The sequence below is a fragment of the Artibeus jamaicensis genome, unplaced genomic scaffold (genome assembly GCF_021234435.1).
Source record: "Artibeus jamaicensis isolate MK-2021 breed Jamaican fruit bat unplaced genomic scaffold, CSHL_Jam_final contig_685, whole genome shotgun sequence".
Taxonomy (NCBI): Eukaryota; Metazoa; Chordata; class Mammalia; order Chiroptera; family Phyllostomidae; genus Artibeus; species Artibeus jamaicensis.
Window position 1 is genome coordinate 11,170,271 of NW_026521924.1, and position 23,478 is coordinate 11,193,748.

Here is a 23,478-nt window from a genome sequence, read left to right on the forward strand (position 1 = left end):
TTCCCTTCCTCTCTCTCATAAACCAATAATTTTTTTTAAATCCCAGAAAGAGGATTAAAAAAATAAACAACCTAGAAGGATATGAACACAGAGAGCAACATAAGATCACCCTGACTTTTAGAGTACATAATTGTACAAGGTCGTATCTGGTGAGCGAGTATCACATCAGTCCTTTCAAACCCAGCCTAATACAAAGGAGGTTGAAGAACCAGTTCATGTAGATCAGAGTTTCAGAATACACAGTATGATGCTGTTTATGCACTGGTTCATTTATTCTTGTATGTGCCCTGACCAGGATCAAACCCACAACCTTGGCATATGGGATGACATTCTAACCAATTTTATACCAACCCCTGATATAAAGAACTTATACAACTCAATAGCAAAAAAATCCAATTAAAAAATGAGCATAAGATCAAAATAGACATTTTTCCAAAGAACTACAGTTGGCCAACAGGCACATGAAAAGATGCTCAATGTCATTATTCAACAGAAAAATACAAATCAAAGCCACAATGTGCTATTACCTCACGCCTGTTAGAATAGCTGTTAACAAAAAGACAAGAAATAAGTGTCAGGGAGGATGTGGAGAAAAGGGAACCCTTGTACACTGTTGGTGAGAATGTAAACTGGTGCAGCCACTATGAGAAACAGTATGGAAGTTCCTGAAAAAGTTAAAAATAGAACTATCAAATGATTCAGCAATTCTACTTCTGGGTATTTACCCAAAGAAAACAAAAACATTAACTCAAAATGATATCTGAACCCCTTTTTTCACTGCAGCATTATTTACAACAGTCAAGATATAGAAACAACCTGTGTCCATTAACAGATGATTGGATAAAGAAATGTAGTACATATGTCCAGTGGAATATTATTCAGCCATAAAAATTTGTGACAACCCTGGCTGGTGTTGCTCAGTGGATTGACTGCTGGGCCTGTGAACAAAAAGGTCGTCAGTTTCATTCCAATCAGGACACATGCCTGGGTTGCAGACCAGGTCCCAGCTGGGAGCATACAAGAGCCAACTGGCTGATGTTTTCCTTGCACATCGATGTTCCTCGTCCTCTTCCTCTCTTTCTCCTTCCCTTTCCTTCTCTCTAAAAACAAATAAATTGAATCTTTAAAAAAATTTTTGTGACAACATGGATGGACCTCAAACACAGAAAGACAAACACTGCATGATATCTCTTAGATGTGGAATCAAACACACAAAAAACCAAGGTCATAAATACAAGAGAACAGATTGATGGTTGCCAGAGGCAGTGGGAAAGAGAGGTGGGGGGCGGAAATTGGTGTGTACTGTTTTTCGTTTTTAATTTAAATAAATTGAATTAAAATTTTTTAATAAAAAACACTTACAAATGGGTGACAGAGACTTGGAAGAAATTCGAGACAATAGAGTAGCACTGCTGAGAATGCTGCATTATCAGCATCCCTGATAAGAGAGAATGAAATGATACAGAAAAACAACATCAGCCACTGAGTGGAAAATTAAATATAAAAAAAATATTAGGAAAGCCTTCACTAGTTAATTTTGTTTATATGTATATATTTTTAAATATAGATTGTCTTTATTCTTACATTTTTAATTATTTTATCCTCACCCGAGGACATGCTTATTGATTTTAGAGAGAGGGGAAGAAAGGGAGAAAGAGAGGGTAACATTGACGTGAGAGAGAAACATGGTTGCCTCTTACATGTGCCCTGGCCAGGGACCAAACCCATAACCCAGGCTCATGCCCCAAGCAGGGGATTAAAACAGCAGCCTTTCAGTTTATGGGACAACGCTTCAACGAACTAAGCCACACCACTGTTTATGTATTTTAATGTGTGTACAGGAGTAATATATGATACAAATATTTTTTATTTTATTTGTTTATTTATAGAGAAAGGGGAAGAGAGGGAGAGAAACATCAATATGTGGTTGCCTTTCACGGACCCCACCTAACCGGGGACCCGGCCCTCAATCCAGGCATGTGCCCTGACTGGGAATGGAACCTGTGACCCTCTGATTCGCAGTCCGGCACTCAACCCACTGAACCACACCACCCAGGGCTGTATATTTTTAAGTTTTTGATATATTCTTCTTTAATGTGCTACATAAAATAATAGCACACTTTACAACGGAAAGAATTCCTCTTAAATTCAGTGAAATAGATGTATCCAATAGAAGTGCCAGAGGGAGAGAATAGAGTAGGGAAAAGGCAATATTTGAAGCTGTAATGGTTGAGAATATTCCAGACTTGAGGAAATGCATGAATCTTCTGATTCAGGAACGTGAAATTCACTGAACATAATAAATAAAGCTAAATCCACACCTATATACATAAAAAACTAAAGAATTCTACAGTCCAAGATAGAATATCAAATGCAACTAAGTGGAAATTCTTTGAATACAAAAGAGAAATAACAAAATCAGGGGAAGAATATATACTGAGAAAATGATTACTATATAAAGTGCCCCTTTTAATCAATAAGAAAAAGAAGTTTAATGGAAAAATAGAAACATGCAATGGTCAAGAAATGTGAAAAAATGTACAACCTATAACTTTTTAATATGCAAATCAAATTTTCACACAATCGAGCACTGATTTAACATTGAGATTGCTAATATCGATAGTTGGAAAAATCAGAGGAAATGATCATGCTCATAGTCTTAGCTGGAATGTAAATTGAAATCTTTTAGAGCTCAATTGAGTGACATTAATCAAATATTTAATGCGTATGCTCTTCCAGCCAGCAATGCTAGTTCAAGGAGTTGATTCACAAAAACCACTTAAGTGCTCAAAGGTGTTTGCAATTACAAGAAATTGGTAAATTAAGTTACAAATGTAAGATACGTGTATACCTCATTTATTGCGCTTTGACTTATTGGGCCCAAAGGTGTGGTGATTTTTTACAAATTGAAGGCAAGACCCTCCGTGCGCTAGCGAAAACATCACAACTCTCTTTACAGCCTCTCTCTACTTTTATTGCGGTGGTTTGGAAAGAACCGCACTATCTCTAAAGTATGCTTGGTACGCCTTCTTTTTAAAAGTTTTTTAAAAGGTACTCACATAGAAAACGCGTACATGGCATAAAATAAATATATTTTACTAAGTACTCTGCAGAAGTGTTTGCGGTATGAACCCATTTTCGTCTTCAAAAAATATTTGCATAGGAAAAAAAGCTTACAATGCTGTATACAGAAACGATTGGTAGGAACTTGGCGTGTGGGGGGGTGCATGTCAAGAGATGGCGGTGAGAGCTAATTTTGTTTCATAACTGTACACCTCTTTATCTTTTGACTTTTAGAAACGTGTCACTTCCACAAAAAATAAAGTGAGCACTTAAAGCAATTCTCTTCAGGCTACAAGGTGGCTTTCCCTCCCGATAGTCTTGATTTGTTTCACTTTTACTCTCGGGTCTGGCAACTCTCCACCCTCAAAGCGGGAAGTTGAGGAGGTACCACAAACCTGGAGCTCGAGACGCCAGGCCTGGGGCTCACTAACGCCCAGACTCGTCTAGCATTCAGACTCCGTTACGTGACGAAAAAAAATAGTTCTGCCAAACGCCTTCCCGCCCGCCCCCGGAAAACTCAGCGTTCCCATATTGCCCAGGTCCCTCATAATCCAATGGGTGTTCATGGGGGGCGGGCCTAGCGGGGATAAAGCATAGGATTGGGCCTGGCTCTCTACCCAACTATGGGCGGGGCAGCGTAGTGACGTCTGGTCACGGGGCGTAAGGACGGAGAGCTCGCGCTCGCCGACTCGTCGATATTACACGGTTGCTGACTGAACGCTGTGGTAATCTTTCTTTAGCTCGGGTGCTTCCCGCTCGCTCTCATTCTGTGAAGCGTAAGCCGACTACACCTCCTTCCCTTCGTCTCTAGCTGCGTCGTTGCCACTCCGCCGCCATGTTCGAAGCGCGCCTGGTCCAGGGCTCCATCCTGAAAAAGGTGCTGGAGGCGCTTAAAGATCTCATCAATGAGGCCTGCTGGGACATCAGCTCGAGCGGCGTCAATCTGCAGAGCATGGACTCGTCCCACGTGTCTCTGGTGCAGCTCACCCTGCGCTCCGAGGGATTCGACACGTACCGCTGCGATCGCAACCTGGCCATGGGTGTGAACCTCACCAGGTTAGCCCGGGGCGTTGGGGGAACCAGGCCCTGGTCCGCTCACTCTCTTTCTCGGCTCTTGGCGGGAGCTCCTCCGAGGCGGGGCCTCATTGGCTGGTGTGGGCCACCGCGCCTTCTCGTTGGCCGGCTGTGCCCGGGGGGCGGGACGTAGCGGGGCGCGCGCTTCCAAAAGCCCGCGCTTGCTGCAGCGCGAACCCGCCTTTTCCGCGCCAAAGTCTCAAAGCCGGGGCGGGGGGGGGGGGTGGCGGGAAAATAACTGGCTTGTCGGGAAAACACTCACAGAGCACTTTCGGTCATTAGATGCCGGCGGCCTTGGTTGAGAAACCTTGGTCATGGATGACTTTAACTGCTTTACGGTGTTCCCCGCTCTTAGGGACAGTAGGCTGCTTCCGGCCTTTTATTACAAAGTTGCATTGAGCACTTTTTGGACTTGAGGGAATATTTCTCCAGGGCAGTGGGTTTCAACTTTTTGATTACTGTCTAGTACGTATACATGTTTCAATCTTTAAAAACTTAAGGGAAATATTTACCCGTACTACGTGCATTGTATTTTCACAGGTGTTACCTTTTTAATGGGCCTCGCGGCCTAATAATTTCCTCAATCACTAAAGGGGTTTGCAGTTCAGAAAATACTTTTGTTGAGTTGTCCTGATAGCCAGGGTTGTGGGTTCTGTCTCCAGTCAGGGCACGTACAAGAACCAACCAATGAATGCGTAAATAAGTGGAACAACAAATTGGTCTCTTGCTCTCAAATCAGTTTTTAGAACTTAAAAGGAAATACTGCTCTTTTATTTTATCTTCAGACGTGGAATTGCTGGTGGTAGGGTGTGAGCTTTTTGGCTTAAGTACTTAATGCCAGATTGCTTTCCCAAATGGCTGGACCGGTTACACACCTGTAGCAGGTTTACCTAATTTGCCAGTTCATCAGACAGCCTAATGGCTAAAAGTGGTAACTCCTTGTTTTAACTGCTTAGAAATCTAACAGTCTTCAGAAGATAGTGTCGATTTTAAACCCTGTGTCTTCTCTTCTAGCATGTCCAAAATACTAAAATGTGCTGGCAATGAAGACATCATTACCCTAAGGGCTGAAGATAATGCGGACACATTGGCACTAGTATTTGAAGCCCCAAGTAGGTTATAATCTACTGAGTTATGCTGCAGAAAATTAAACTGCAGCATCATTAACATTTGTAATACTTATAAAACTTATTTCATAGTTATAAGTTTACATGCTTTTATTCAACAATATTTGCTTTCTTTTGGTAGATCAAGAAAAGGTTTCAGACTATGAAATGAAGTTAATGGATTTAGATGTTGAACAACTTGGAATTCCAGTGAGTACCAGTTTCTGACTGAGTGTACTGTACATGATAGTTACCTAAAATCTGTTAGACTACAGTACTCCAAAAATTGGATCATTCATTGGTTGACTTTATTGTTGTCGAGTGCATATTTACATTTGGGCATCTTATTTCTAGAATTCTTGTTGTTTTTTTTTTTTATTGAGTGGATTGTAGAGCTATGGTGGCAGAAATTTATTAGGTTAAGTTTATCAGCATTAAAGGAGAGAAGTATTGTTGTAATGTTTAAAATGCCTTTAAATTAATGCACTATTAAGGAATATGTTTTGTTTTGGAAAGCAGGTAGGCCTGCTCGCCCGTCAGAGTTCCTATACCATACTCTAATGTCCTCTAGATTAGCCTGGGGGCTTGATTTGCAGAGGCTCTAGTTCCCTAGATATTACTGTTCAAGGTTTAAATTAGTTTTCTTAGTGTGATTATTCTTATAACATACTTCTTTTAGGTCTGTATTTATTATTTTGAATGGTTGGAGTGTAAGTCACACAATAGTGATATTTCAACATAATTAAAAACCTGAGAATTTTGAGTTCCCGTTTAGATGCTGAATCTTCAGAAAGTGAGGGCACCACCCTTGCTTGTGTGACTCATTGGATTAAATGCTGGTCTGCAAACCAAAGGGTCGCCAGTTCAATTCCCAGTTAGGGCACATGCCTGGGTTGTAGGTGAGGTCCCCGGGAGGGGGCACACAAGAGGCAACCACACACTGATGTTTCTCTCCCTCTCTTTCTCCCTTTCCCTCTCTCTAAAAATAAATAAAAAAATTTTTTTAAGGTGAGGGTACCTACTAAACCTTTCATTTTCAGTAACTGATTTTTACGTTTTTGTTTTGTTTTGTTTCATAGGAACAAGAGTATAGCTGTGTAGTAAAGATGCCTTCTGGTGAATTTGCACGTATATGCCGAGATCTCAGTCATATTGGAGATGCTGTTGTAATTTCCTGTGCAAAAGATGGAGTGAAATTTTCTGCAAGTGGGGAACTTGGAAATGGAAATATCAAGTTGTCGCAAACAAGTAATGTCGATAAAGAAGAGGAAGCTGTAAGTAGTTTTTAAAGTAAACAAACTACTTTGAAGAGAATTGTAATACTGCTTAATGATAGGTTGTAAGTCTGTTTGGGCTGTTATAACAAAATACCATAAACTGGTGGCTTATAAGAAGTAGACACAGTGTGTAGCAAGATAATTGCTAAAAATTACAGGAAACTAAGGAAAAAATAGACAAAATTGCATTGTTAAAATTTGTGAGCAGAGGATGCAAGTTCAGTGCTTCCTTTGTAAATCACAAAACAGTGTGTTTGTATCAGACCCACACATACTCTGAGGATTGGATTGGGAACCTAGGTGTCTAACTTTTAGCTTTCTGGAGGTGTTTACTCTGCTTGTACCAAATAACTGCGCATAGGACACCTCAACAGAAGAATCTAGTTAGTAAAAATCTAGCTGTTGTGAGCTCTGGTGTAATCTACATTTAACAAGAAAATAATACTTGTAATTCCTAAATATTGTTACATTAAGGTCCTGTAATCAAGCAGGTTTTCTTTCTTTTTTTTTTTCTTTAGATTCTTAGAATATTTTTAAACTAATATTTGGTAATTGTACCAAAAGAAAACTTTATTTCCTAGCCTGTGAACATCAGTTGACTATAAAAATAACAACTAAAGGGCCTAATAACCTCACAGGATTATTAGGGTTAAATATGGTAATATTCAAAATGTTTAATACAGCAGTTGGCTTATTTAAGTTTATAGTAATTAGATATTATTTTCTTGTCCCTTGCTTGAGTAATCAACCCATCATTTAAAGGTAAACTCAATTTTTTTTTAATTCAGTGCCCAACAGTACGGCTGATAATATGTAAGAAAAGGTTTGTTTTTTACTACTAATTTATTTCGTTTATTTTATGTAAAATATTGCCACACTAAATGAACATGTTGTATATACAACTGAGATAGGCTCATAACCATAATTCTAATGCACAGCATGGTAATGTACATTCACATATTCTTTTTGCAATGTGAATTTAATAATATGTTATAGATTCTTTGAAATTAGCAGGAAGGTTCTGTAGATGTTTTGAATAAAGACTTTTAAAAAATGATACTAACAACAAAAGCCTGGGGGCTAAATCCAACCTTTATCTGCTTCCTAAATTACATTTCAATCCCCATCAAAATTCAGTTTTTTTTAATCTCTTAACGTTAGTTCAGTATATGCGCATGTGCGTGTGTGTGAAATTGATTATAGAAAGTGGGGGGGCTGATTTGTTGATCCACTTCCTCATTCATTGGTTGATTCTTGAGTGTGCCCTGATCTGGAATCAAACCTGCAATGTTAGCATATTGGGGCAACACTCTTAAGTCAGGGGTGTGAAACTCATTTTCACCAGGGGCACATAAGCCTCGAGGTTGCTTTCAAAGGGCTAACATAATTTTAGGACTGTATAAATGTAACTACTCCTTAACTGTTAAGGACTTGAAATTACATTCAGCCCTTTGAAGGCAACCACAAGACTGATGCGGCCCCTGGTGAAAATGAGTTTGAAACTCCTGCTCTAAGTGAACTACCTGACCTTTTAGTGTTCCCACTTCCTTGGTCATGTCAGAACTGTTTGAATTGAAATTTTAAGAAGGTTCATAAATTGCATTGCAGTTGGTTGATATAACTCTTAAATTTCTGTCAGTCAGTTGGTTTTCTTCAGTTTGTTTTTGCCTCTCCATTACAATTTCACTTTTTTAAAGAAACTAGGTCATTTATCACTGAGTTTCCCACAGTCTGGATTTTGCCAGCTGCATTTCTTATATCAATTTGTTCCTGTACCTTATATTTCCTATAAACTAATAATGATAGCTCTTGAGTCTTGGTGACATTCAGGTCCTTTGTGTTGGTGGTGAGAGAGCAAGATTACATAACACATGGTAGTTTGTACTCCTAGTAGGAGTCATGAGGTATCTGAATACCTTGTCATTTTAGCACCCATAATAGTCATGTCTAGATTCACTAAGTCATTAGGTTCTGCACAGTTGTAAAATATTTATACATATGTACTATGTATGTATGTATGTATGTATATTTCATTCTTCATTTATTAGCTGGTTTACATACTAGAAATATTTTCATAAAGAGAAGCTCTTATCACATAATTGGTTACCTGAGATTTAGTTCAACTAATGGGTTGTAACTTGATGTTTTTTCTATATGATGAATCTTCTATTTTCTCCCTTAGGTCAACATAGAGATGAATGAGCCAGTTCAGCTAACTTTTGCACTGAGGTATCTGAACTTCTTTACAAAAGCTACTCCACTCTCTCCTACAGTAACGCTCAGTATGTCTGCAGATGTGCCCCTTGGTAAGATAATAAATTTGTTGAGTCTTTTTTGTTGGTTTTTTTGTAGGTAATGTATGTGGTATGTCTCAATAATTAACTATGTTCTTGTCTTCCAGTTGTAGAGTATAAAATTGCTGATATGGGACATTTAAAGTACTACCTGGCTCCCAAGATTGAGGATGAAGAAGGATCTTAGGCGTTTCCAAAGTCCCAAGAAAATAAAACTTAAGCTCTTCAGGAACTGCTTCTGAGATTCCAACATGCCCTTAAAAGTCTCTTCTGTTACCAAATTTGTACCTGAGTACATATGTAGATAATGTTCTGTGTAAATAACCTATTTTTCTTCATTCTCTACAATTTAAAATGTAGTCTCAAGTCAGATCTGATCTTAACAACCTAGAACTACTGCTGTATCTAGAAATATTCTTTAGGATTTTTATAAGAAAGGGTTTTAACTATTAGTGCAGTTTTAAGAATTGTATTTTCAATTTAAATAAAAGTTATTTGAATTTCAAACATCAGAGGACAGTGCCTTCATTTGAACCAAGTCACAAGTATTCTAGCAAATTCACAGCTAATGCTATCTTGTATAAATGTGTTTGGGTTTTGTTTTGTTTTTCAGTCTAGAGCAGCCAGGTATAAAAAAAATTAGAGCCATAAAAAGTACTTCAAATGCAGTGGGTGATAAGATATTTTGGAGGATTCATTTGCCAAACTTACTTTCGTGTTCTTTAGGTCAAGAAATGAATTGGGAAAATACAACATATATTTCATTATATTTCACTATTTTGTTGTGCTGTTAGTGAAAACCACCTCAAAGATTTTATGAGACTAGCATTTGTTACAGGGCAGAGTTGCTTGGCCGTAGGGATTTTTTTTACAAGAATCTTTGAAGTTTTACTAGATCTGTGATAGAGCCCAAGGAATATGTTTTTGCAAAAAATAAATTCATTCGGTATAAATAGCCTTATTTGGGGCTTTGATCCCTTAAAAGGTGAAGATATGTTAAATCTCATGAACGGTGGAATCAACCAGGAAAGTGAAAAGGCCCAGCTGTTGTGAAATAAAGGTTTTTTAAACATTCCCAGTAATTGTGCTACAAGTTCACAAATAGGCATTTTACATACAGAGAATTGCTTTTATTACACTTTGTTTTCCTGTTGTACTTTGTGTTTGGTGAACTAAACGCCTGGTTTCCTTGTTGTACCTGGACTGAGTTCTAGTTACTGTACTTTAGAAGTAACTATACACCAGGTAATTTAACCTGTGTGCCTGGGAGGAAGGAGGTTTGCAGCAAAGAGGTGCAATGGAATTTTAGGGATAACAATATTTTATCTAGACTGGTGATAGTTCCAAGACTGTATTTGTTAAACCTCATCCAATTGTACTTTATATAAATTATACCTTAATAAATCTTACATTTAAAAAACTTTGACGTGCCCTGTTCAGGTACCTCGGGTGGACAGTGTGCAGATATAGACGCATGCCAAGGTGTGGGTTCAGAGGGTTACCATTGGGGAAAACCGATGGCTGCATATGTGGGTGGGGCGATGGGTCTCAGTTGCCCTCTAAAGAATCGATTTTTAAAAGCCTCACGTGTGGCAAAATGTCCCAAGTGGGCGAGCCTCTAAACTGGGCAAGGACTGATGGAGAAGGAAAGAAGCACAAGAGTTGGCCACTCAGAAGCATAATTGCGGGGGTAATGGCTGGGAAAGATTGCGGCGTTCCCGCATGGAAAGCTAGCTACTCAGCAATAGACCTGTTGCCCCCACCCCCCAGTCCGAGGGGCTCGGCTTCCACTTCCTGCTGGGAGCTACTGCGCTCACTGCACTGCCTAAGGGGTCAGGAAAAGAAACAGTCGGCGCATCCAGGCCCATACTAAGACCCAGGGGGGGTGGGCACCCTAGAGGCCGAGGTGGCAGGCAGCCAGCCCTGCGCCTCCCGAAAACGCTGTCTCCCTGGTGCTGCTTGCACCAAGGCAGGGCTGAAAAAAACGTTTCCTGCCAGCTGGATGAAAGGTGGCGCTCCCGTGACGCTATTTTCGTTTTGTCGCCTTTTCTTACGCAATTTCCGACTCTTCAGACTCTGAGCTGGTCTGGGCGGGGTGGGGAGGGTGACAGTTATGTTGAGGCATGCCTAGAGCGTCTCTGCTTCCAACTGCGAGCAAGCTGTTGGCGGCGCGCGGACCACCTGGTGCAGCGCTCAGGTAAGCGGTGCCAACGGTAGGGCGGGCGCGGAAGTGACCCTTCAGACTCACGGCCTGGCGGGGACCACGCTCCCCACCCAAGTCGAGCCCGGAGTCCTCCATGTGGAGTGTTCATCCGCTTCGGCAAGGCTGACCTCTTTCCAGAAACCAGTTTTGTTTGTTTTCGGTCTAAATTTGCATCGGTTCTTCCTTCTCTTCCTGGCGAGGTCTGGAGACAGGCAGGAAAGTAGTGTGTGTGCGGACACGTAGGGCCAGGCACTGTGCTAAGAGATGCTGATTATTTAAAAATTCTTGCAACATTTAGGTGCAGGGGGCCTTTGGAGGTTGCCGTGGAGCTGGGAAAAAAGCCTGTTGGAACTTTTAAAATATCGATTTCCATACTTTCTTTCCCCTCTTTTAGAATTCTCATTCCTTGCCACCAATAAGCCTTCCCCTCCACTCTCCTTCATGCCCTGCGCTTTTTTGTTTTGATGGAGGTGTGTGAATAGTTAACGGCAGAGTCCACAAACTTGTTTTTAAAAAGACTAATACAAATCAGAGGTGATTAAGTGCCATTGTAAATCCCCTCATAGAGATAGTTTGGACTTTAAGTTTTATAGAATTAAATTTATATTGCCAAGTAATCAGATCGCAACATTTGAAAACCTAGTATTTGCAGTGACTGGCGTGGCTCAGGGGGTTGGGCATCTTCCGGCAAACCGAAAGGTCCTTGAGTTTGATTCCTGATCAGGGCACTTACCTGGGTTATGAGCCAGGTCCTCGGTTGGGGGCGTGAGAAAGGCAACTGATGTTTCTCCCCCTCTCTTCCTCCTCCTCTCTAAAAGTACTTAAATTAAAAAAAAACAAACAAACTAGTATTTCACTCAGTTTAATCTAGTCCTTTGTTTTAAAAAATAGGCCAAAATGGAGTCACTTTTGCTAAGCCATATCACCAAACCAAAACTTAATAAATAACCTATTGCAGTTTCATCCCCATGTTTCTGCCTATTAAAACCTTCCAATTTCTGCAACACCTCAGCACTACCTTTCAGTTGCTAGATGGGATGCCGCCTGATTCATCAGTCGAATAATAAAACCAATTAGATTTTCAAATTTACTTCGTTGAGTTTTGTTCTTTAACACCTTTTAGGATGATGTATAAGTTAGCATGCTCTTTCTTCAATACTTGGTATCTGAACCACTAATTACTAAAAAGAGACATGAGCATCTAGCACCAATTCCTTTATAATGCTGGTTATTTTAGTTTGAGTGCAGGCCATTCAAAATAAGTCATTAATATATGGGATTCAGTCCACCTAATCAGCACTAACTGCAGTTGTATAATGATGATTATTTGTAAAATGTTATACCAGAGGAAAGCCATTCTTTGTTTTTTGTTTTTGTTCTCCTTATTGAAATACTTAATTTTCTCTTTTAAAAGGTATGTTTCATTTTTAGAAATCAAAAGGCTTCATGATCAAAATAGATTTACTATTTTTTATACAACTGGTTTTATGGAGGAAAATGCACAACATATTTTTAATTTGAAATCATTTTTAATGTTCCAATTACAGCTGACATACATTATTATATAGTTCCAGTTGTATACCCCAGTAATTAGACATTTCCAAGTAATTAGAATTTACTAAGTAATCATCCCAATAAATCTTGCACCAATCTGACATTATACATAATTATTGAAATATTATTGACTAAGTTCCCTATGCTGTACTTTACCTCCCCAAGTTGTTCTGTAACAACAATTTGTATTAATACTACTTAATCCCTTCACCTTTTTCACCCATCCACCAGCCCCTCTCCCATCTGGCAACTGTCAAAATGTTCTCTGTCCCCGTGACTATGACTCTTTCTGTTTTGCTTGTTTATTTTGTTTTTAAGATTCAATTGTTAATATGTATTTGTTGCCATTTTATTGCCCATATTTTTATTGTTTGTATTTTTCATCTTTTTTTCTTCTTAAAGAAGACCCTTTAACATTTCAAATACTATTGGTTTGGTGGTGAACTCCTTTAGCTTTCTCTTGTCTGGGAAGCTCTTTTTTTTTTTAGATTTTATTTACTTATTTTTAGAGAGAGGGGAAGGGAGGAAAAGGGGCAGAGAAACATCAACGTGTGGTTGCCTCTTGCACGCCCTCTACTGGAGCCCTGACCTGCAACCCAGACATGTACCCTGGCTGGGGACAGAACCAGCAACCCTTTGGTTTGTAGGCTGGCGCTCAATCCACTGAGCCACACCAGCCTGGGCTAGTTGCTTTATTATTTTTTTTCCTAGCGTTTTGTTCTGTTCTTTCATTTGCCATGTTACTTTGTCTTCTCATTTTGGCAGACAGCCTGTGTTTGCTTCTAAGTATTAGGTAGAGCTGCTGCGTCTCCCAGGCTTGGTAGGGTTGCCTAATGTAGTAGGTGTCCTGTAGGGTCCAGTGGCACAGCCTCCCCATTCACCCAAACTGGGCACTCAAAGTGTGACCCTCCTGTGGGCTAAGTACACCCTCCTCTTGTACTTGAGCCTTGATTGCTGTTGGCATGTCAGTGGGGGGGATTTACCTCCAAGCTGATCGGTTGCAAGGACTGGCAGTGACTACCCATCACCATGGAAAGCATCTGTGCAGGGGCCCCCTCCGCAGAGCGGTACTTACTTCAGTGGGTCTCTGGTGCCCACTGAGTCTGCCCCTTGAGTGTGTCACTTATGGAGATGGTTGGGTGGTGGTGCTTCACGTGGTCTGACGCTGTCCACTGAGTGCACAGGGTCTGGGACCTCCTGGGAGGTGCAAGCCCAGGTCAGCCACCACCTGTGTTCTGCCTGGGGCCACTCAGCATGAGCTACAAAGAAATCTGCAGATGACTGCTACTTGTGCTGGGCTTGGAGGTGCAGACGTGAGGCCAAGCTGTGAACCGAGGCCTGTGAATCCATCGGGGAAATAGGCAAAATGTTGATGTAAATGTTATTCCTCACCCTTTCTATCCTTCCTCCCTGGCACATAAGAGAGTCACTTGAGTATATGCTACTTTTGCTTTTTTCTGAAGCAGGGAAAAGAGGCAAACAGTACTATGGACTTTGGTGTCAGATGAACCTGGATTTAAATTGACACTTTCCACCCTGTGTAACTTTGGAAAAATTAGAAGGCAGGGTAACATTGGAGGCAAGATAAACATGACTTCTGGTTTTCGGCCAATGTCTTGACTCTCTTTCTGCCAGGGCAGACTAGAGTGGATATATAATGAGAACACATTCACTCTGTCAAAAGAATTTGGGTTCTAAGATCAGTGGAGCCTAAACTGCTGGTTGCTATTATGTCCTCACAGCCCAGATCTCCAATACACTGCATCTAAGAGGCCTAAATTCATTGGCTAGGAAACAGCATTGCAGTATTGCTTGCAGACAATAACAGTTTTCTTTGTTTTCAGCCTGTAGCTGTGTCAGCGTGTATGATGCCATCTCGCACTAACCTGGCTACTGGAATCCCCAGTAGTAAAGTGAAATACTCAAGGCTCTCTAGCACAGATGATGGCTACATTGACCTTCAGGTAAGGGCACAAAGGAGCTGGAGAGAGTGGCTGGCTCTGTTTCTGATGAATTAGCAGGAAATTCTTCCAGGTGGAGGTTTTGCTAACTGTCCCCAGGGATTAGAGGGAGCAGCAGGAAAGAAACCCAACTCCTTTCAGCCATAGCTGCAGGAGGAGGGGCCGTGGTGGAGCTGTTTCAAACCAGTGTAAATACTGCTCCTTTCTAAGAATGTTTGGTTGTAGCATCAGGGCCCAGCAATTGCAAATTTTATTTAGTTTACCTGAGAAAGAATCAGATTGTGTTGTGTTAGGTAGAGTTTCTTTAAGGGCTGTGTCATGGGTTTGCTTAGAATTTAGTCAAAGCCAGTTCATCTGTTAAGGGAAAAACTAACTGCTAAAGCCAGGACATTGTGGAAATCTTCCTTTTTTCCTGATGTCATGAGATCCAACTTATTAAAGGTATTCCTTGTCACAAACAGTAAGTAAAATAGAGTATTTATTAAGTTTGTGTTGTACCCTAATCATTTTTTTAAAAATACTTGATGGCGTAGCATCTCCTTTTGCCCCTTTCTCCTTAGAGCAGAGTATTTTAGGTGGAACCAGGCCCAAGGAGGAAGTTGCAGGAGCCATCCTTTTAAATATAAACAAATCAATTATACTTTGTGCTCTTTGGACCCATACTTGAAGGACAGAGATTTGTTTTTTTTAAGCACACCTGGAAAGCTTCTAGACAGTTAGCTCAGATACAACCATGACCCAGACCTTAGAAAGTTTGTTTTTGAATCTTAACCTTGAATTGAACTTGTTAATAAGGCAGGTTACTTGCTCCATGGGGCAGGCAACCAATGCTTTAAAAAAACTGTTTCTAAAACTTCTGACTGTATGCTGACCTAACTTTGAAAGCCAGAAATCACTTATTTTCTTCTCTAGAGCATGATGTTCAGTCTTGAATCCCTGTAGATTAGAACAGCCTTCCATGGGCCGGGCACTTAACAAATACATGTCTAATCAATGAATAACCATAAAGCATCTTTTTATTTGTAGGAAAATAGTTTTTTATGTCTGTGGAAGGAAACTAGAACTAGAAAGAATAACATTCTGCTGCGACTCCTTGGTAGAGAAATAACTAGAGCTTCACCCCCGGCCTTTCTCCCCCAGAGCCGCAATGGGTGGTGGGAGTTACTTCAAGACACATGAAGCATTCAGATTAGTTCTTATTTTCCTCCCTGCTTTAAAGTATCTGAGCACTGGTGTTGTCATAATGCTCTTCCTTGTTTTTTTCTCTGTTTCTCTTCCAGTTTAAGAAAAGCCCTCCTAAGATCCCATATAAGGCCATTGCACTCGCTACAGTGCTGTTTTTGATTGGCACCTTTCTCATTATCATAGGCTCCCTGCTGCTGGCAGGCTACATCAGCAAAGGGGTAAGCTGGAGGGTTTGTGGGAAGTTGCCATGAGATCTTTGAAATGTGAACCGTGGCTCTATTGTTTTATATTTGTATCTACAGCAGATTCCAGCAGGAAGAAGGAAAGGATTTGGATTAGTTTTGGTTTTTTTAAGACTTTATTCTGTGCTAACAAAACATGTGTTTCTTCCTTTGAACAACAACAAACTTCTCCCACAGTTCCTCCGAGGTAGGTGGTGGCAGGTCCGCAAATTTTCCCTCTGAGATGGGCCTTTTCCTTGCTCTCAGAGTTCAGAACAGCAAAGCTGCGCCTGGCATCAAGGACTCCTGAATGGTAGAGCCTCTGAATGGAGTTGTGCGCTATCATTGTGGCTTTGCAGTGCTACAGAACGTACTAGTCTGTTTGGTGAGGCTTATGAAAATCTGGGACCACTGACCAAGCCAGGCCTTTTGTCCCGGAGCCTTCTTATATTGGGTTTGGTTGCAGTTCTTTTTGGGCTTCATTGTGATACTTCAGAAACCTGACGTGGTGTTTGGCAGTTCTTGGGCTACATACAGACACTTAAACAGTGTCTAAGTTGTTTTGAACTGGTATTGATCATAATTCATGTTCTTCAACACACACCAGGCATCTGGGGGCATGATTTTTGGCCTTGGCAATAGTAGCAATGTCATAATAAATGGCTATTTATGGGTTTTAAGAAATATATCTAATTTACCTTAGTCCTTAAGTATTTAAAACAAGTATGTGGTGACCAGAAGTTTACTTGGTGTGTAGTCTAAATTTGAACACCTGACTTCAGGACCGTGCCTTCAGTTAATTTTTGATTGCATTATGCAGCGTAAATCCCAACAGTGTAGTAGAAAGTCTACTTGTGATAGAGCTTTTGGCTTTTGGGTCAGAGGAGGCAAAAGTGCAGCTTTCTTCGGTCATCCTGAATCCAGGTTCATCCACCATGAGCCACCTCCAGCACTCCGCTGAAATTGGACCCCACAGACCCAGAGGTGCCCCAGTGGGGAAGTAGGCGCCACATCTGCCCTGGGTCCCTGGCTCGGCCTCCCGGGTCTGTTTTCATTTCTAGGTCTTTTCCATGATGGAATCAGGAAACAGGTATCTTTTAGAAAACAAGGGAAAAGAATATATAGATATAAGGAGAGAGATACCATATAGATATAAAAATATGGGTATTTCTAATGCAGATATATTTTAGAGATTTTATTTTATTTTTTAGAGAGGGGAAGGGAGAGAGAAAGAGAGGGAGAGAAACATCAGTGTGTGGTTGCCTCTCACACACCCCACACCAGGGACCTGGCCCGCAACCCAGGCATGTGCCCTGACTGGGAATCAAACCAGTGACCCCCTGATTCACAGGCTGGTACTCCACCACTGAGCCACACCAGCCAGGGTGGTAAAGCGAATTTAAGATTAGAGTTTTTATATGAGTGTGTCTATCCTAGTGATATTTGTATGATTACTTGCCTTATTCTCTATATAATTGCTTCAGAGTAACAATAGCAGTATTAAATGCTAAATATAGGAAGGCTGAATGCACAGTAAGTTTTCTTTGTGAGTCTTTGAATCCTTAGGATATATGTCCTTAGGGATATAGTCAAAATCCTTTGAAAAATAAAAGGAGAAAAGTAGAAAATATAAAACACGATAACAGACATTGCACCAAGCATGTTCAATTGTGAGAGTTGTAGACTTTATCTTCTTTATTTTCAAATAGTTCATCTTTGGCCTGAGGGAGCCCCCTTCAATTTCTCTTTCCTTGTGTTTAAAGGAGATTTATAGATTGAGTTTAGTTCTTTGGGTGAAGGAAATTTTTCTAAACTTACAAACAATGGAAAAAGTCACAAAGAAAAGGAAGATAAGCCCTGGCTGGTGTAGCTCAGTGGACTGAGCTCGGGCCTGCGAACCAAAGCATCGAGGTTCCATTCCCAGTCAGGGCACATGCCTGGGTTGCAGGCCAGTTCCCAGTTGGGGGACACATGAGAGGCAACCATACACAGATATTTCTCTCCCTTTCTCCTTTTCTTCTCCTCTAAATATAAATGAATAAAATCTTTAAAGAAAAGAAAAAGGAAGATAAGTTAAACTATAAAACATTTAAAACTGTATATAAAAAGGCCAAGACAGACAAAGCAGTTTTGTAAAGGTGAAGTCATTCAGCACATTTATTGAGCCTCTGTTATATGCTGGGCACAGCTGGGGATACAGGGATGAACAAAGTCCCGGTCCTAAAGTGGAAGCCCTACTGATAAAAGAGACCAAACACCATTCCTTTGTCTTTGACCTATGAATCATGCTCACGGGATGAGGAAATAATCTGAAAGGCCAAGGAAAACACTGAAGTTAGTGTGGTATTCTCTGTACAGTCACAAAAAGTGAGAGACAACTAAAATATCCAGCAGTCTGGGGTGGGGAGTGGGGTTAAGTAAAACTGGTACATCCATTACAGTGGAATGCTACACACCGTTAGTTGACATCTGTTAGTTCTGGTCAGGCACAGCATGACCCGCACCCATGTGACCTGTGCCATTGCTGCAGCCACTGCGGAGGTGTCCTCAACAAAATGAAGCTCATCATCCTGGACCACTATTCTCAGGCTGGTGAGTGGGCTGCCAAATACATCAAGAACTGCATCATCGAATTTAACCCACGACCAGACAAGTACTTTACCCTGCGGCTCCCCACTGGGAGCACCCCACCTGGCTGCTACAAGAAGCTGATTGAATACTGTAAGAATGAAGACCTGTGCTTCAAATATGTGAAGACCAGCAACATGGGCAAGTACGTCAATCTTCTTCGAGACCATCCAGAGAGTTACCACTTCTCTGTGTGGAAAAACTTCTTCAAGCACACTGACATTCACCCAGAAAACATCAACATTCTGGACGGTAATGCAGCTGACCGGCAGACTGAGAGTGACGTCTTTGAAAAGAAGATGAGGCTATAGATGGGATTGAGCTGTATGTTGAAGGCATCACCCCCAGTGGACACATTGCCTTCAATGAGCTGGCCTCCAGCTGTGACCATGCTGGACGTGAACACCATGCTGGCCAGGGCTAGGTTCTTCAATGGCGATCTCGCCAAGGTGCCCACCGTGGCCCTGATGGCAGGTGTGCGCACTCTTGTGGATGCTAAAGAGGTGATGATTCCCATCACAGGTGCTCACAGGGCGTTTGTACAGTCATCAAGGAAGGAGTGTGAACCATGTATGGACTGTGTCACATCTGCCTTCCAGCAGCATCCCCACAGCGTGACTGTGTGTGATGAGGATGCCACCCTGGAGCTGAAAGTGAAGACCATCAAGTATTTCAAAGGCTTAATGCTCATTCCTAACAAGTTGGTTGACCCCTGTGTATAGTATCGAAGAGGCAGAAGCAGAGAAAAGCCAGTTCTAAGAAACCGTGAAGTGATTGGCCTGTGCTAATTTTTGGGTCAGGTACCTCACTGGGATAGGCTGGTCCTTCTGGAAATTGTCTTAAGGAGGACAGAGTTGTGTTTCTCTGATCCACTTGGATTACTGCAAATGAGTGGACGAATATGCAGTGTGGAGCCTAGTCATGGAGTTTAGCTACAGGAGAGGTGACTTGTTTGTAACTAACTCTTAACCAGAAAAAATAGTTTTGGGGTTTTTAGCTTTGTTCAGCCTCTGATGCTGTTCACATGTACAAGCCACTGCTGTCAGGAATTTCTATCATTATGTGCAGATTTTCAGCTGGGGGGAGTAGGGGTTTGCTGTATTTGACAAAGTGTCTTTAGAGAGGCTTGAGAGCCCCTTTCCAGCAGGTCTGTCCCTTATTTGAGAATCACTGCTGCAGACTAAAGAACAAGCTCTGGGTGTCCAAAATGAGCATAAGGAGACAGTCTCTCTGGTCAGTAACAAGTGCCATGGAAAGAAAACTGCCCCCCCCCTTTTTTTTTTCTCAATTGGCCTTCCCATGAACTCTGAGGACTCCTTGGGGGAGGATTTGGGAGGGTGGGGCTAAAGAGAAGGCTTTGCCGATAAACTCATAACCTCTAGGGACCCAGCAGTGTCAAACTCCTCTCCCTCAGGGACCCTCCAACACCAGGAGGAAGGTGGAAACCCTTTTCCCACCAGAGCCCTGTGTTTTTGTTCCAAGGTCTCACTGTGGCTCCCCTTTTACACACTCATTAAAAGTAGACAGTCTACTGGGGCAGTGGGCACTGGTACAGTTGCAGTACGTTGTTCAGCCAGGGTGATGGGGGCTGGGACCAGCAGCTCACTTAGTTTAGTCGCAACACGTGAGTGACGTGTTCTGCTTCCCTAGGAGATGAGTGTCAAGACAACATGCAAATGCTTCTAAAGTTGCCTTTCCTCAAATAAAATACCCTGCCCTTCTAACCCTCTCACATTCGTGTGGCATGCTCTGATGTTTCCAGAACATCAGGAAATACAACCCTCTCGTCCCTTTATCCTTCATCCCTGTTCACAAAGTGAATCTATTTCTCTGCCTTCTTTTACTTTCTTAAGGCTCCTCCTTCCTGTTTCAAGTGGCTGCTGCTGCTGTTTCTGGTGAAGATCTTTCAGAGCCTGGCTGTTACCTTTACCTCTTCTTTTCTTTTAAAGATTTTTATTTATTTTTAGAGAGAGGGCAGGGGAAGGAGAAAGAGGAGAGAAATGTCAATGTGTGGTTGCCTCTCATGCGCCCCCTACTGGGGACCTAGCCCACAACCCTGGCTTGTGCCCTGACTGGAAATTGAACCAGCGACACTTTGGTTCACAGTCCAGTGCTCAGTCCACTGAGCCACACCAGCCAGGGCTGCCTTGAGCTTTTATACGTGGTTGTGCTGTCAGTCTGTTTTAAGTTCATAGATTAGTGGGCTTGTTTACAGTGTGATATTTTCTGTTAAATAACAACAAACAAAAAAACTTTACGACCCTGCCTAGGTGGCTCATTTGGTTGGAGCATTCTCCTAGCACATCAAGGTTATGGGTTCGATCCCTGGTCAGGGCACATATAAGAATCAACTAAAAGATGCATATAATAAGTGAGGCAACAAATTGATGTTTCCCCCCCAAAAAAATCAATAAATAAAAAATGTGAAAACCCATTATATTAGTTTCAGGTGTACAACATGATTCAAAATTTGTACTTACTACAAAGTATCACCACCATAAGTCCAGTTAACATCCATCACCACACAACATTACACATTTATGTGTGTGATAAGAATTTTTAAGACCAACTCTCACCAACTTTTGAACATACAGTACTGCATTCTTAACTATAGTTGCCGTGCTCTACATTACATGTCCAGGGTTTCTTTATTTCATAACTGGAATCTTGTGTCTGACCACCTCACCCATTCCTCCCACCTCCGTACCCCACAGTGAAAAGCTGCTGTTAATAAGAGACAGAAAATAAGGCACAGAGTGTGTTCACAACTAAAAATGTTAAATAAGGAATAGAAGCAAATCCGAAATCTCTGTGGATGAACATAGATAATATATTTTTGTTATAATTTTAGGTACTTTGCAGGTTTTTAAAAAAATTTATTGATTGATTGGAGAGAGAGAGAGGCACCGACTTGTTGTTCCAGTTAGTTATGCATTTATTGTTGTTTCTTGTATGTGCCCTGACCTGGGTATCAAACCTGCAACCTTGGTGTATCAGGATGGTGCTCTCACCAACTGAGCTACCCTGCCAGATCAGTCCTTCGCAGTTTTTCTACAACTGATAATCAAGATAAAAAAAAAAAAAAGATGTAAACCTTTGTGCTAGGTAGTGTGCTACCCAAAGAGAATACTCTGAAAAGTCTAACATACTGATTTATGGATGGTCCATGTGCCTTTTATTTTGAAATTTATAATTTATGTGGTGCTAATGCATTTGCCTCTTTCTTCCACCAGGGGGCAGACCGGGCCGTTCCTGTCCTGATCATTGGCATCCTAGTGTTCCTGCCAGGGTTTTACCACCTGCGCATCGCCTACTATGCATCCAAAGGCTACCGGGGTTACTCCTACGATGACATTCCGGATTTTGATGACTGAGCTCGGCTTTAAGATACTGAGCAGAAACTGTGGCTAAAGACTAAGGAATTCTGCAGTTTGCAGATGTTTAACAAAACCATAGCCAGTTTTTATGGGTCCATCCTAAAGACTTAACTGAGCTTACAGTTAGCTAATTAGGGCATGCTCTATCTTTCATCTCCTGGCCCTGACAAAAAAGCTGACAGGTTTATCCACAGGATCCTGTCTGTACCATGGGAGAATAGCAATGTTAATTGTATGGAAAAACAGGAGGTTATTCCACAGTAGAAAGTGTTATTGCCACCACTCTTCTTGGAGTTCAGCATTTCTTTTAAATAGCCTTTATTGTCAGTTTGTTCTTGTGGCACATGGAAGAAAGCAATATGTCAAACTTCTCACTACTAAGTAGTTTATTTTTAAAATACTTAAGTATCTCATCCCCTATGCTATAACTTCACGTTCTAATGGAAGACCTTGGCAAAATCAAATATTAGTATGGATGCATCTGTAATATTAAGAGCAATCGGGAATCTTCTTAAACTACCGAGCAAGTTTTCAAGATGTAAAGACTTCCCCTGTTCACCACTCCGTGGCCAGCTCTGGTCTGGTTCACCAATATGTTAGGCACCATGTAATCTGAGTAATTCTATCCTTTACAGATGTTCTGCATATCATGCCTTTAAGGACTGGACTTGCAGCTGTTTTCTAAGGAAAAAGGTAGATAAGTGGATGTTACGTAGAGTTTATAACCCCTAACATAATACAATGTTAGCACCTTGTATTATGATGTCATTCTGCTGAAGATTGCAAGGTTTGGCCTGGATCCTTAGGGGACATCATTGCCTTAGTTTGATTCTGTTACCTAGATTGCAAAAAGGGACTTATGTTCAAAAGAAATTAAAATGTCAAAATCTAAATTCTAAACTTAAATGAGTTAACTTCAAACATATTTTAGAAAAAGTTTAAATGATTGTATGATATCCCAGAGGCCAACACCCAGGACTACTTTCATTTTTAGGTGACTGGCATTGTAGGCCAGACTGCTTTCAGCCATGCTTCTACTCTGGGTTGTGGGTTGCTCCACCAGAAGCCTGGAAGGGCTATTAGCTGCTGTTTAGAGGGCTGTGGGTAGAGTAAGTTTACCGGGAAAGATGAGTTCATCTTTGGATGTGTTAAGTTTTTTTTTTCTTAGGTTGTATTTATTTATTTTTAGAGAAGAGAAGGAAAGAGGAAAAGAAACATCAATGTGTGGTTGCCTCTTGCACACCCCCTTCTGGGGACCTGGCCCACAACTCAGGCATGTACCCTGACTCGGGATTGAACCAGTGACCCTTCAGTTCACAGGCCCGTGCTCAGTCCACTGAGTTACACCAGCCAGGGCAAGGATATGTTCAGTTTTAGATGTCTGCTCAAAATCCAAGTGGAGCCGTTGACTAGGCAATGGCAATGTACAAGTTTGGAGTTTCGGAAGGGAGTCTAAGCTGGAAGTAGAAATTTGGGAGTCGGTGTTGAGATATCTAAGAACCATGAGGCTGGATGAGATCTCCCACAGAGTGAGT

The 23,478-nt window shown here is 41.3% G+C and overlaps 2 protein-coding genes and 1 pseudogene across 3 annotated transcripts; all 3 read left to right on the top strand.

Annotated features, from left to right (window-relative positions):
- Positions 1-3,700: 3,700 nt before the first annotated feature.
- On the top strand, positions 3,701-9,321 carry PCNA (proliferating cell nuclear antigen). 2 transcript variants are annotated; one of them, XM_037147823.2, is made up of 7 exons: positions 3,701-3,788; positions 3,875-4,119; positions 5,152-5,249; positions 5,386-5,453; positions 6,323-6,517; positions 8,703-8,826; positions 8,922-9,321. In XM_037147823.2, the coding sequence occupies exons 2-7, from the start codon at positions 3,899-3,901 to the stop codon at positions 8,999-9,001; spliced, it is 786 nt and encodes a 261-aa protein (XP_037003718.2). In that variant the 5' UTR covers positions 3,701-3,788; positions 3,875-3,898; the 3' UTR covers positions 9,002-9,321. The 2 variants fall into 2 exon arrangements, with proteins under 2 accessions (XP_037003718.2, XP_037003717.2); XM_037147822.2 differs by having other exon boundaries at positions 3,704-4,119.
- Positions 9,322-10,896: 1,575 nt separating this feature from the next.
- On the top strand, positions 10,897-22,836 carry TMEM230 (transmembrane protein 230). The gene is made up of 4 exons (XM_037147791.2): positions 10,897-11,011; positions 14,416-14,535; positions 15,813-15,935; positions 21,800-22,836. Exons 2-4 carry the CDS (start codon positions 14,437-14,439, stop codon positions 21,938-21,940), a joined length of 363 nt encoding a protein of 120 aa, XP_037003686.1. The 5' UTR covers positions 10,897-11,011; positions 14,416-14,436; the 3' UTR covers positions 21,941-22,836.
- LOC119051174 (glucosamine-6-phosphate isomerase 1-like) lies at positions 17,303-21,793 on the top strand (annotated as a pseudogene).
- Positions 22,837-23,478: the final 642 nt, after the last annotated feature.